Below are 14104 nucleotides of genomic sequence, written 5' to 3'. Positions count from 1 at the left end.
GAGCAATCGCTGTGTAATACCGCAGCTCAGAGCATCTGCGCTCTCTTGCTGTTAAAACATTTTACTTCTTTATCCCGTAGCATACTCACTAATTACTTCATGCTATTTGAAATACTCGATACTGAAGTTGATCAGTTCTTCTATATAAAACCCAGAGTTTTTTCCCGCTATCACCGCCCCGGCAGGTACGCATCCCTCCGGGAGAGCTTGCTTCATCCCATAGCCAGCAGCGCGTGCCGGGATATTTCTGTAACACAATTAATGCCCATGAAGTGATCAAGCCATCCTAAAATTAGGAGTGAAACCTAGAAACCTTGCTCAGATACTTCTCCTGCTTTGCAAGAGGCTGGATGAATTATAAACAGCCGGGATCCCAGTCTGTCTGCCCTCTCCTTGCCAAAAGGAGCAGGTTAAGGTGACTCTGCTCCTCTTCCAGCTGACTCAGGATTTAGGGTTTGGGTTTTTTTTGCTTTGACTTGGATTGTGGTATGTGGAAACTGGGAACGGCAGCGTCCGGACTGTCAGTAACATTTTGGCAGCTGCCGCCGTCTTTTTGCAATTTATTGCCTGCTGCAGCAAGGGTTACAGGGAAAGTTCTGGAAACTGGAAATAATGATGAGATTTCACAGCGTAGCTATAGGGTATGGAAGAAAAGCGGTAGGCAGCAAAATAGCTCCGGAACAAGCCTTTATTTTATTAATTGTTTGGTTCTGGAGCCAGAACCTGGCACTTCTGTCTGAAAAACTCTTTCTGCCTCTCCGAAGGCGAATTAATAAGGTCTCCGCGTCCGTCTGGGCTTGCAGTCTGTCTTAACTGGGGCAAAGTTTCAGGGCTGCAGACTGTGCCCTGCATCTGAGTAGGTGTCTTTTCCCCCCCTGAACAAACAAACGGACAAAAAACTTGCTCTTTCCTTTGGTGTGCTTATTTGCTAATAAAATCAGGCACGACTCAGAGAGCTAATTGCTTGCAAATTGGCACACTAGTTGGTGGGGCAGGAGACGGAGCGGCGAGAAGCCCCGAACCCTGAGGTTGGGATTCGAGGCTGTCCTGCTGCGGCGGCAAAGGACAGAATTGCCATTTGCTCCTAAAAATGAAGGCTGGGTGGTATTTTACTGCCAGAAACCCAACGTAAATGACGTAAATGACAAGCTGGCTCAGCTTTGGGTGTGCCTCTTGTCACACTTCATTGGGGAGGAGCTGCAATATATGTCCTTAGTACACCTTATATAAAAGTCCTATATATATGTCCCTATACATGCCTGGCATTGCTGCAGAGACTCGGGATGATTCTCTCTCCCCTGCCAGCCAGGTTACTGCCCGTGTGAGCCAAAATGCCCTGCCTGCAATTTAAAGGAGTCCCCCCAAAAAAGCTCAAGACGGTAAAAACGTATTGAAACATCTTTAGAGAAGGATGCGAAGCAAAGGGTGGAAAAACCTGCACGTGTAGGATGGCTTGGCTGGAGGTTGGTGACCTGTGCTCAGCGGGAGGCAGCTTTCAAAGGAAATCGAGGTTGCGATGTTTGCACGGGGCAGGGCTGTGTGTGCCAGGGCTTTAGGAGGAGGAAAACCAGCAAAGGCAGGAGGAGGCAGCAGATGCCCCGAGCTCAGGTGTCCATCAGAGGTGTAGGAGCAGCGGGCTTCAGGCAGACACCATCTTTCGCCCCCACCTCCCTAATTTCCCGGAGCAGCCCCCAGCATGCTTTTGCTTGGAAATGAAAGTGCAGAGCCCTGAGGACGAGCAATTGGGGCCATCGCATATTTGATCCCTACCAATGAGGGTTGAGCAGCTGTTTCTGGGATGGAGATGTGAGAAACGCATCACGGTGAGAGGCTGCGGAATCAGCCTTTGAATAAGGTTGAGATATTCGGGGGGTTAAGAAGCTCTACGGAAGTCCTGGGCTCGCGGTGGGATGAGCAGGCTCAGGGTGCCACCGTGCCGGGTGGGGCTTGCAGGGCCATTGCTGCTTCTGCAGAGTCGGGCAAAATCTATGTTTTCCATAGGAAGGAGCTGAACCTTTTCTGATGTGGAGTATTTAAAAAGAAAACAACAAGTGTACTCATGCATGTGCTTGACTGACAAGTCTTTTAGAAGTACCGCTTCCTTTCAGAGCTCAAGCAAAGAGGTTCCAGTCTAATGTGGCAGGTGAAGAGGAATATTTTGCAGCGGTTCAGGGACGCATCCGTTTTTGTAATACAGTTCTCCAGCTCCCCCCACCTTGCCCCAAATTAGTGGGACCTCCATAGGATTGAAGAGGCCAAATTTGCATTTGCAGCTCAATTTCTTGACCCAACATTGTAGTGAAGGGATGGTGAGTGGTGGCTGAGCTCCCAGGCAGGGGCTGTCCCAGGGGTGGGCATACCCCAGGCTGCTGGCACCAGGTTTTCAAGGGTGAAATGAGTCTCCCGGTGCAGCAGCTTTGTTTAGGAGCTTAAACCAAATGTAACGTCCCTCAACCTGTCTGGCAGGCCCAAGAAGCTGACGTTGAAAGGCTACAAGCCGTATTGGTGCACCTTCAAAGATACCTCTATCTCCTGCTATAAAAGCAAAGAGGAATCCAACGGGACTCCCGCACACCAGATGAACCTGAGAGGTGAGAGAAGCGTAAGCGCCGTTGCATTTTATTGCAGTAATAGGCTGCTCCTCTTGCATCTCGTTTTCCCACTGCCTTATCTTCTTGGCATGCCATCCTAGGGGTGGGTAAATATTTTTAAAGGACTGAGGGTGCCTGGGGTTGATAGCATGGTGTATACTTAGACTTCTAGAAAGTGAATAGGTGGTACGTGTGACCTCGAGGGGAAGCGCTGCCAGCCCCTCAATACCATGGGGAGACAACTTGCCGTTCTCCTTTTTGTTGTGGCTATCCAAAAGACTTGAACTAACTCCCACGGCGGAGAATAAGTCCGAGCACACGCTGCGCTGGAGAGAACAGACCATTCTCTTCCTAAGCTGCCTTTCAAGTTTTTTTCTCCTCTCCCTGGTGCTGGTTGTGAGCAGCCTCGCTCAAGCACTTGCATATGAGTTTTGAAATTCCTACGGCTGCTGGCTTTTCTTATGTCAAGTTAAACATTCCTGCTCCGGCAGCCACCAAACTGCAGAGAGCTCTTGTTTTTTTTCCCCGTGGAGGCAGGAGCAGATGTGATGCCAAGCGACCTCAGGCTGCAGTCAGAGCGAAGCCCGGCCCGCAGGACCTTTTTGGGAGCTTTTGACATATCTGCTGTGACGGCACTTTTAAAAAATCTCGGAGGCGGTGTTGAAGCGGCGCCCGGGCTAACTTGGCTGGTTCAGTTCATCACCCCCCAGTGTTTATACAACCGCTTGGAGTTCTCTCCAGACACCGAAAGCGGGATGCTCACACCTCACCACTGACTATAGCAGCGATGTGCCCGTCTGAAATAACATACAGGGGTTTCAGGGTGAGAGTCAGCACCCATCCAGCCTCCTTTTCCTACCCTTTCATGAAAATTTCAGGGTCATGGAGTATTTACCAGCCATCAGGTCCGTTCACGAGGCCAGGCAGGACCTATGAGATGAACCCTGCAGACGCACATTAGCTTTGGCCGCATTGCTTTCAGATCAGGTCTTGCTTTTTCCCCCCTTTTTTCCTTTTCACTTGGAAAAAGAGACATCTGACAGTTTTTGTCCATGCTATGTAGAGTGTTTATCCCATCGGAGATGTGGTCTAAGACCCTTGCAGCACTGGGATGCTGTTGGACACCCTTTAGTTGGAGTGCTTTGCTTTTTCTTTTCCTTTGTTTGGTTTTTTTTTCATCTTTTTAAAGCATACTTCTTCACACCCCTGTTGAACACTGGCTCCCTCATTGCAGGATGTGAAGTTACCCCTGACGTGAACATCTCTGGTCAGAAGTTTAACATCAAACTTCTGATTCCGGTGGCGGAGGGAATGAATGAAATCTGGCTTCGCTGCGATAATGTAAGTTTATCGCTTGGACCGGCCCTCTCTTTGCCCTTTGCCCACCATCAGCTCACGCTCAGATGTGCCATGTAGCTGGTGTTAATTAAAAAAAAAAACCAAAACGCACTTGCATGTGTTTGATCTCAACGTTCGGGGCACGCGTGTGAATTTGGAGTAGAAAATCAGCCCCTGCTCTTCCTTGGCTTTGTCCCATGGTTGTAGTCTACACGTTGGCTGTGGTTTTGCCCGTCTTTGTGCTTGAGTCTCCTGGGGCTGGAAGGAAAATAAAGGCTCCCTGGAGTTTTATTTGGGGAATGGGGGGCAGGTGGCACCCCCACCGCTCTGACAGGCGTGGGTCTCTGTTTGGGGGGCAGGAGACGCAGTACGCCAGCTGGATGGCCGCCTGCCGCCTGGCCTCCAAGGGCAAGACGATGGCCGACAGCTCCTACGGCATGGAAGTGCAGAACATCCTCTCCTTCCTGAAAATGCAGCATTTGAACCCAGACCCGCAGCTGATCCCGGAACAAATCAATACCGACATTAATCCCGAGTGTCTGGTTTCTCCTCGCTACCTGAAGAAGTACAAGAACAAGCAGGTACGTGCGCGCCCGCTCTCCCGGCGCGGTGTTGGTGTGGACCGGGCTGACCGTGCACCCGTTTTGGCAGTAGCCGGTGTTTAACACTGCCTGGTTTGGATGTTGTCACTTAATCGGATGCACGCGGTTACTAAAATGAAATGCCGACTGAAATGTGTGGTTTCGATCCAGCACCTGGGGATGGCACCCACGACCTTAATTATGCCGTATCTTACGCGACGGTGCACGTACACAGCCTCGGCAGCAAGGAACCATTTATTTTAAATACATTTTACATTTATTTTAAAAACATGGGGAATGGTTTAAAAGAGGGGAATGGTGTTCACCGCTGCCGATACCGAGCGACGGTGCAGCAAAGCATGGGTCAGCTGCCCCCGTCTCTCCCTGCACGGATGTAGCAGCGATGAGACAAAATCAGTCCCCGGTGCTGGGATTAAAACCCCTTCCCTTGCACAGAGTCCGTGCAGAAATCCTCAGGATCAGTGGAGTTGCAGTTGCTTGCGGTGCTTTATCCAGACTTGGCTGTAATGCGGTTTGCATATTTCTCTCTTTGCTTTTCCACTACTTCCAAATGCCAGTCCTTAAAACATTGCTTCATTTTGAGTTGCTGTGACTTGTGCTTGAACTCCACGCTACATTCGATCCGTGCATGAGAGGGCTGAACTGTTCGGCGCTGGAAATAAATGCATGACTTTCTGAAAGACATTATATGTCAGTACAGCAGCAAAAATAAGTAAGGCATTGCTCCGTGGCCTTTCGGTGACTTAATCGTTCAGCTGTAGCTTTGCAGCCTGTGTCCTTCGGGCTGGCTGTGGCTAGATACAATTTCTCCAAACCCAGAAGAAGGCTGCAAGTCAGAGAAGCAGGAAAAATATAACTTTTTATTGGCACAGCACGATGATTTCCTGGCAGTGGAGTTATATTTTATATAGCCCTTATTATTCTTCTGAATAAGCCTTTATATCCACTTGGATGGAGGAGAGGCTGCATAAATATACCATTTTAACATATATAATACCTTCTAGGCTTGAACTCAGTAAAATGGAGGCACCTGGAAAAATATTAGCTCTCAGAACTTGCTTACCATGCAGGTATCCTCGTTATAAAAATAACCTGCGTCGAACCGCGGGGACAGGCACGAGCCCTCGCCCTGCTCCACGCGGGGCCGGTGGCCACGATGCAAACACCGGGTCCCCTATAGACATCGGCTAAATAGCAGATGTAGGTTTTTCATTTATGGCCAGAGGCAGAGCTTGCAGCAGCGGAGGATGTTTGCTGGCGGCACGCGTGCTGGCACGGCTGGGAGGGACGGAGGGATGGAGGCTGCGGGAATGCGAGGAATTCGGCCACGAGGGTCCCTCCTCGCCCCGGCTCAGGGGAAGGAGGCGGAGGAGGAGGTCACGCAGCCCACAAACGGTGCTGAAATGGGAACTGGCAGCGGGCCTCGACGGAGGATTTATAGAGGCGCTTGGTCCCACACCAGCCCCAGGCTCGCTCGGGCGGTGTTTGTCTCCACGTGCCCTTGCAGCAGCGTAGGGTTGGCAGGTCGGGTTTGGGGAGCGCCAAATCCTAAATGCAAAAAAAACCAAAAAAACCCAAAATAAACCTACTCACAGCTCTCAGGTGCCTTCTTGGGGTTCGGTGTCGGAGCGGCGTCCAGCCGGCTTGCAAGGGCAGATGCATCCCCAGGAAGCCCCCGGCGTTGTCCACCCTCAGGACAAGGCCACCTCCCTCCGCAGCCCTGCGTGCTCCGGCTGATGTTGTCCTCCAGCCCCTTGCTACCCCGAGCAGCATCCCCATCATTTCTCAGCCTATCTCAAATAAAAAGAGCTATTGAGCTGACGGCCCGTAGTGAGATATTGAGCTTCCTCTGCGAGTAAGTGGGTTTGAGTTTGTGCGGAGGCATGGAGAGGAACGTGAGGACACAAATTCTGCTCTGAGACAGCAGCTTCACCCTCCTCTTCATCCACCAGCGGGACCAAAACCATCTCTACACGATGCCGGCCAGCCGGGACCGCACCGGTGCTCAGGCAGGGCCGGCACGAGGGGCGATTCTCTGCTCGCTTGTTCCCGCTCCGTCCTTACGTTTACTTCGGCTGCTTTTCTGCCTAAGAAATTGTGCATGTGTTTTTTTTGCTTGAACTTTGGTTTGCAGTTAATTTACACTTTTTCTTTGCTTTGTTGCCATATTTCTGATTGCTTTTTTTTTCTTTCTGCCTCCTTTTCTTTTTTTTTTTTTTTCGCCTTGCCATCTACAGCCAGGCTATGTAAGAGACTTGGTAAGTGACAGCAACAATACAATTAAGCTAAATTTAAGATAAAACTTAAAATAGTCTAGAACCCCTTTGGTTTGGAGAGCAGCGATGAAAAGACTAACAAAACCTCCACCCTCCCCGAGAAACTTGGGCCCTGTTTGGTTTTTATAATGGTCCCCAGTGATTTATGCCGCGAAACTGGAAACCCTACACCAGAAATTTGCCCCGCCGTTTGCTCACATCCTGCGTCTTAAACTAACCGAGCCTGAGCGGCTCTTTGCCTCCAGACAGCTCAGATCTGTATTTGCTTTTATATGTCTGGAGATAGGAAGCAAAAGCAGCTCCACGTTTCTCAGCCGCGGTCACAGGCTTTGAGCAGTCGTAGCTGAAATAAGACCTCAGGGTAGAAATTATCGATCGTCTGCGTTGTTCATAACCGCGCTGGCTCCCAAATGCCTCCCAAGTCGTTTACCCGTTCGCGTGACGGTCAAGATGCCGCTAACGAACCCCCTCGCCTAAAGCCGGTGTGTCTCGCCGCCCGCAGATCACGGCGCGCATCCTGGAAGCTCACCAGAACGTCGCTCAGATGAGTCTCATCGAGGCGAAGATGCGGTTTATTCAAGCCTGGCAGTCGCTGCCGGAGTTCGGCATCACGCATTTCATTGCAAGGTCGGTGGGTCTGCTGGGCGGAACAGGAGGAATGTCGTGAATAAATACGTGGAGTGCGTTAAATACGCAGCACGTCCTTAGCTGTGGAAGTTGCACTTGAACTGAAATGAAAAGCATTAATTGCACTGACTTATAAAACCGATTTTATCAGTTAACTCAGCTGCTGAATTTAACATGTATCGCGGGTGTACGTTTATTAATCCCTCGCCGTGTCGCAGGTTCCAGGGGGGCAAGAAGGAGGAGCTGATCGGCATCGCCTACAACCGGCTGATACGGATGGACGCGAGCACGGGCGACGCCGTCAAAACCTGGCGGTTCAGCAACATGAAGCAGTGGAACGTGAACTGGGAGATTAAAATGGTGAGCCGGTGTTTTACACCTTGGCCGCTTCCCCCACTCCCGTTAGCTGAGACGGACGCTGCTCGCGGGGTTTTTTGAGTAGACTTTGGAAGTCGGCTTCTAAAAAATCAGGTTTTCACGTCGCTGTTTTCTAAAGCGTGTCCCATCCGGCTGCGTTAATGTAGTATAGTTTTTCCTCCTCCCTTTTCCACCCTCCTTGGAGATCTGGAGATCCTAACTGCTGGGGGAGTTGAGTATGACCCTTAAAAAGAAGAGAAAAAAAAAAAAGAATCTTTCTTTAACGCAGCCAGTTACATACTTAACGCGTAACGATTTGCTCCGGTCTCTGAACACCTGCTCGAAGGCAGCTAAAAAAAAATCAAACTTCAGAACTAGCGCTCAGGCTTGATCCTGACCAGTAACATAAATGTACCGGGCCTTATCCGTACTAAAATTCATTTTATTTGCATTACAGCTCAGACTTCCATGCAGGTAATGAAAAACAACGGTAGACCCTTGGCTATAGGCTCCAAGATGGGCTTTTACCCAAACGTTACGTTGCGATGCACAAACTTTTTGTGGTCCTTTTCAGCACAAAACCCGATGAAAATTGCCAGGGATACGTGAGGGCTGTTCTCCTGTGGTTTGCAGCTCGTTAAGAGTTGCTGGCGAATTTATTCAGCTTCCCCTCTGCCTCAGAGTTTTTGTTTTGACCCCGTTGCAAGCCCCAATATCCCAATTATTCATCTCGGATACGCTGCTGGGAATCCCCCTCCCTCCCGCCGAGCTGTCACTGATGGAGGGACAAAAAAAAAAACGGGCATCAATAAACGGACGGTCTATTCAGTCATTCTAAAATGAGCTCCCCCAGTTCCCGTAAAGCATTTCTACAGCTAAACTTTGCCGTAAACCAGAATACACTCACAGGGAAAACTGGAAAGAAATTCCAACCCTCGACAGGTCTGTGCCCTGTCTCTGTTTCTCTTGAAGCAAAGAGGATGTCGCCGCGTGCTCAGCGCCAAGAGGTGCAAAGGCGCTGGGTAGTTCTCTCTGAGCCACGGGAGAATAAAAGGTGTAATGATAATTTAAATAAATAGATAGATAAATAAATAAAATCAAATAGAAAATCAAATAAAAATGAAATAATAAAGCAATAAAAGGTATTTCTGTATCTAAACATTTGAACAATAATCATCGCATCATAGAATATCGCAAGTTGGAAGGGACCCATAAAGATCATCGAGTCCAAATCGTCGTTTACGTCGCTGTTTTTTGCTTAGGCAACAGGAAAAGGCTTTAAAAACAAAAAAAGGTTTAACAGAAAAGAAAAATAAGGCGGAAGGGAAGAGCGTGCACCAGCGTGACTCCTTTGGGAAGGCGCCGGTGAGCCTAACCCCTGTGGTTTTGCCCTCTAGGTGACGGTGGAGTTTGCAGATGACGTTCGGGTGTCCTTCATTTGCACGGAGGTGGATTGCAAAGTGGTTCACGAGTTCATCGGCGGCTACATCTTCTTGTCGACGCGAGCGAAAGATCAGAATGAGAGTTTAGACGAAGAGATGTTCTACAAACTGACCAGCGGTTGGGTGTGAGTCCCATGTACTGTACACCGAGAGGAAACCCCATGGCCATATTAATATTTAACTTTAAAAAGCTGTTCTTCGAAATATGCTGCTTAATAAAGTAAGCTTGAAATGTATCTTTTTTTTTTTTTTTTGATTTCTCATGAAAATTTTTGCATTACCAGACCAGTTAATCTGTGTGCACTAACGAGCACTTCTGTTAATTTGCTATAACAGGACCGTATCTGGGCCAGGTGATCGTGCCGCTGGCCTTTAGATACAGAATCCGATGGGCAGATCAGGATAAGATTTGACTGACTGACTTAAAATAGCCAATTTTTTAAGAGAACTCTAAGCCATCTTCTCGTAAAGCCATCCAGGGCTTAACCTATATGAAGTCTATTTATCATGTTTAATGCATGAGTGTTTTCTTTCTTTTTTTTGATGTTTTTTATTCTGTACATTTGACCTGTTTTGAAGTCATCCTACCCGTAAGTAGAATTGCCATCTCTCCTTTCACACTACGTGCACCGGGACTGCTACAGGTGCTGACGTGACTTTGAAGATAGTTGCGTGTGGCCTCAAAGATGATCTTCTGTTAGTCTGTTATAGCTTGGTTTTATTTGTTAACTTGCCTTTTGATAATCATTTATATTGTCTTTTGTTTTTTTTTTTTTTAATTTTATTTTATTTTTACACCATATTGTATTATGACACTTTTAGTATTCACCAGCATAGTCACTGTTCTGCCTATGATATGCAAACTTTTTCATTACAATATGAAGTAAAGGTCTATGAAGTATAGGTTTTGTGTAACTAATGTAAAAAACACAAATTTTATAAAATTGTACAGTTTTTTTAACTAGTCTCACAAGCCAGCTAGAATATTGCATAGATCCGGTGTATCAGCATTAACTATAGTATGCCTGTAAGGGGTACGGGGAGTAACCAAGAAACAAAAAAACCCCAAAAACCCAATTTCAGTCCAGTAGATTTTTATCTAAGTTAAATGGGATTTCAGAGCTGCGCCACAACACCCTCAATAACTGATACCTGAGGCCAGGACCTCCCCGTTCGTTAAGCCAGCGCAGCGTTAACGCTAACGAGGAGGGATCTCCTGCCCCACCTAATGCCGAGGAGTAACCAGTGTTGCGTTCCTGTAGTCTGTGGTTTCAAGACTATGTACAAATGCATTTTATTTTAAATAAAAGTCAAATCTTTTATTTAATATTAAGCTGTCGCTCCTGGTTTTTGTGGTTCAGCCACGCTATGGCGGGGCCGTCGGCATCTCCCGTGGGATCCAGCCACCCCGTGCCAGCCCTGCGCTCCCTCCCGCTGCCTTATCCCGAGCTTGCCAAGACAAAATGCCGCCAAAAAGCAAAGCAAAATACAGGGATGGGGCAGGAGGGTCCAAGGCAGCAGCCTTGGCCCCCATCCCTGGCCAGGCAGGCAGTGGGGAAGCAGCCCAGGGATGCGGGGAAGGATTCCGCCCGGGACACATGCGGTCAGTACCCTGCCGTCGCCTAATTTGAAGGCTGTTGATGGAGCGCTGGGGTGTAAAACAGCCTCGGCACACTGGGCTCAGTTACGTTAGCAAGAAGAAAAATCGATCTATTTGCAAGTTGGGCTTAAAACGCCGTGTTTCAGCCTTTCAGTTGGTAGCGAAATGATACGGAGTTTGCTGCCAGCCCGTCCGGAGGGCAGCGCTGCGGTGGGAGATGCTGCCTGCGGCCCCGCAGCCGCTACGGTGCCGGTGAGCGCCCTGGACCCGCTGCCCGTGGAGCAGGGGCTTGGCAAGCGGCGGAGATGGTGCTGCTCTGCGGGAATAGGGATGCTGTCCGGGCAGAGAAGCCAGCGAGGGATTCACCGCCGGGAGAGGTCCATGCCCAAAAACACCCCGAGAGAGGGGCCAGGGAGGCTGCTTGGCCACGTCTGGTCCAGCTCCCAGCTTCAGGTTATCCCATCCCGACACGGCAGAGCCGCAGTGGGGCCGGAGGGAGGTGAGGAGGGACGGGAAAGGGGTGCCAGTGGCGGGTGAGGATGGCTGCTCCCCTTCGCCTCCAGGTCCGGGGGGACAGAGGGGGCAGGTGACAGCAACGCCTGCAGCATCTTCCCCCGAATTTGCTCCCTTGCAGGCGGGTGCTTGGAGGAAATCATGCATTTCCCCATCGCTGCTGCATTTCTGCAGCGATCCTCAAGTTTTTGCACCATGTGCTCTTGGACGGGTTGCACCCTTGCTCCATAAAAGCAGAGGGAAGGGGTGGCCCGACAGTGCCGGGTGATTCCTCCCACTCCTTGGTCCCACCACAAATGGGACCGCGGCCGGGGCAGAGGTGTGCTCGGGATGTGCCAGGGATGCTCCCAGCCCTGCCCCACGCCCGCAGGCTTGTCCTTTTGGGTGCTGGCAGCTCCTGGCTGCCCGGCAAGTCCAGGCGGCCCCGGGAGGCACGTGAACGGAGGAGCGATGTGCACGCTCCTGGCAGGAAGTGCCGGGATTTTGGCTGGATGCGGGAACGGGTGAGGCACGGCGATAAAAACGTGCCTGGCCTGGAATAGCACCCAAGCTGGGCGTGTGATGGGGATGGCTCGCTGAAAAATATTTACCTCCTATTTCACAGCCTGAGGTTATGCGGGATGGGGAGGTGTAACACAGAGAGGAAAAGTGGGGGGAGAAGGTGCGTCCCCCCCAATCCATCCGTCCCCAGCCGCCTCCGCAGGGCTCTGCTACGCTGAATCAGGGCCCGATTTTGCAGCTGGGGAAGGCGATAAGGCAGGAAACGCTGAGCAGAAAAGCAGAGGAGGTCGGGGAAGAGGCATGGGAAGGCAGAGGCTGCTTTCAACCACAGCCCTTCCCCGCACGGCCCCCCGAGGACGGGAGCCGGGAGAAGCTGGGTGGGAAGCGGGGAGCGGTGCGGGCGCTTGCAGGAGGCTGGGAAGCAGCGAGGGGGTCGCAGGGGCCTTTGAGGTGATCCGAAGGAGGCTGCCGGCTTCCTTAGGATGTCTTTCCTTTCTCCTTGGATGAAAAGATGCAACTGAAAATGAGCTGCTGGAGTGGAGGGGGCAGGGGGGGTTAAAAAAAAATCTTGGTTTACCTAAAGTCTGGTGAAACACCAGCTAAAATAGAGCACGAAGCTAATCGCAAGCGCCGAGCTGGCCGGCACGGATGGGAACCACCGCACGCCGAGGACGGACACGGGGGTGAGGAGGGAGCACGAGGAGCACGTTGCAAGATGGCTTGGGGAGGGAGGCGGTGGGAGCTGGAGCCCGCGGGAGGGGATGGAGGACCCACCCCAGGGAGAGGCGGCAAGCCGGCGCGAGGAGAAGGGGGACGGCAGCTGTTTGCTCTGCTGCTCCTCCCGTAGCCATCGGACATCGCCGGTGGGGTGATGCTGAGTCAAAGGGAGACCAGGACATGGTGGGTGCAGAGGGTTTCCAGCAATGTGCTGGGGAGCGGTGTCGGAGGCCGGGTGGGTTCGGGGGAATTTGGGCGTTAGAGCCAATGGCGGAGGATGAGGAGGGTCTTGGCAAGCCGAGGCAATGCAAACCCCAGCTCCCGCCGGCCTCTGCAGCACCAGCGCTGAATGGAGATGCGGGGGTTTTATTCTGCTGATGCAGTGAAATCTGGCTAAACGAAAAAGTAAACCAAATTAAAAGCAAAACCAAAAGCAAAGAGAAATCAGCCCGTGGGTGTCCGCAGCCCCCTGGGGTGACTCAGCCTCGGGGAGGAAGAGCAGTAACCGTCTGGCATCCACGAACTGCTGGCTGCCCTGGGGAAAAAAAAATTATCGCTGACTATTTTGTTAAGCACATGATGGGGAGGGAGGTTTGAAGCCAACGGGGCTGCTTAAACCCCGGTTTAACCAAAACAGGCGGCAGAGGTGCCTGAAGACGGGATTTCTCCAGCCCTACAACAGCGGGCAGGGCTGGGGGGGAGGGATGCTCCTCCCTCGCTGACCCTGCTCTAGGACCTTGAGGCAGGGGAAAGGAAAAAATAAATCACTTCACCGAAAGGTACTGATGCAAACCGGCTGCCAGGGTGAAAAAAAAACCCCACTTCACTTAATGCACGCAGGGGATTTGCATGCCTGTCTGAGCAAGGTATGGGCTGGGGTGTCGGCTAGGATTCATACAGCTTTTTAAGCCCCAAGTAATTTAATACCCTGCAGATGGGCAAGTCACATAGCGGTTTGAAAGCAGGAATGGCAGCGTTTTGTACGGGGGAGAGATTTGCAGACCCATGGAGATTTTAAAAAACAAAGCAAAAAAGAAATATCTCCAAAAAAGGCTGTCACCTGCAGCGAGGCGGGATGAGAGCTGCACGGCCTGGGTATGGAGGCACATCGACGGGAAGCGGACGTTTGGGGAAGCCATTGGTTTTGGGGGGGCAATAAGACAAAACGACCCCAAACGGGGTCATTGCCTGTGATCAGGACAGGCGGGAGCATGGGGCCGGTTTCCAAGGGTGCCGGGGGAAAGCTGTATCCCATGGGACGGCCACCCCAGGCAGCGGGGCTGTCTTGCGGCGGGCAGGGGCTGAAGAAAGCTCCTCAAATTAATCCGTAGTAAAAGCAAGCCGGCTGAGTCATTTCAGCGTCTCAGCCTCGCAGGAAACACTTTGGGGACTTTCCAGCCTTCGGGACGGGAAGGGGGTCCCGGGCAGCCGGCGTGGGGCCGGCTGGGTGCAAAAGGCACCTCCCGAACTCCCGATGCTCACACCCCGGGGGGATACGAGCACCTTCCCCTGCCTCGTCCAGCCCCTCCATCCCCTCGCT

General features: G+C 51.2%; 1 protein-coding gene across 2 annotated transcripts in view; it reads left to right on the top strand.

The window, feature by feature from the left end:
- FERMT2 (FERM domain containing kindlin 2) overlaps positions 1-10560 on the top strand; it is a 51970-nt gene extending 41410 nt beyond the window's left edge. Inside the window, exons 9-15 of one of the 2 annotated variants that reach the window (XM_059819231.1) lie at positions 2467-2591; positions 3826-3932; positions 4289-4510; positions 6769-6789; positions 7310-7434; positions 7653-7794; positions 9189-10560. In XM_059819231.1, the coding sequence (XP_059675214.1) occupies positions 2467-2591; positions 3826-3932; positions 4289-4510; positions 6769-6789; positions 7310-7434; positions 7653-7794; positions 9189-9362 (916 nt within the window). In that variant the 3' untranslated portion in view covers positions 9363-10560. The remainder of the gene's footprint in view (positions 1-2466; positions 2592-3825; positions 3933-4288; positions 4511-6768; positions 6790-7309; positions 7435-7652; positions 7795-9188) is intronic. The other variant, XM_059819232.1, reaches the window with a different exon arrangement.
- The last annotated feature ends 3544 nt before the right edge of the window (positions 10561-14104 follow it).

The sequence above is a fragment of the Gavia stellata genome, chromosome 7 (genome assembly GCF_030936135.1).
Source record: "Gavia stellata isolate bGavSte3 chromosome 7, bGavSte3.hap2, whole genome shotgun sequence".
Taxonomy (NCBI): Eukaryota; Metazoa; Chordata; class Aves; order Gaviiformes; family Gaviidae; genus Gavia; species Gavia stellata.
The sequence above is the reverse complement of the archived record's forward strand: the minus strand, read 5'-3'. Positions and strand labels throughout refer to the sequence as shown.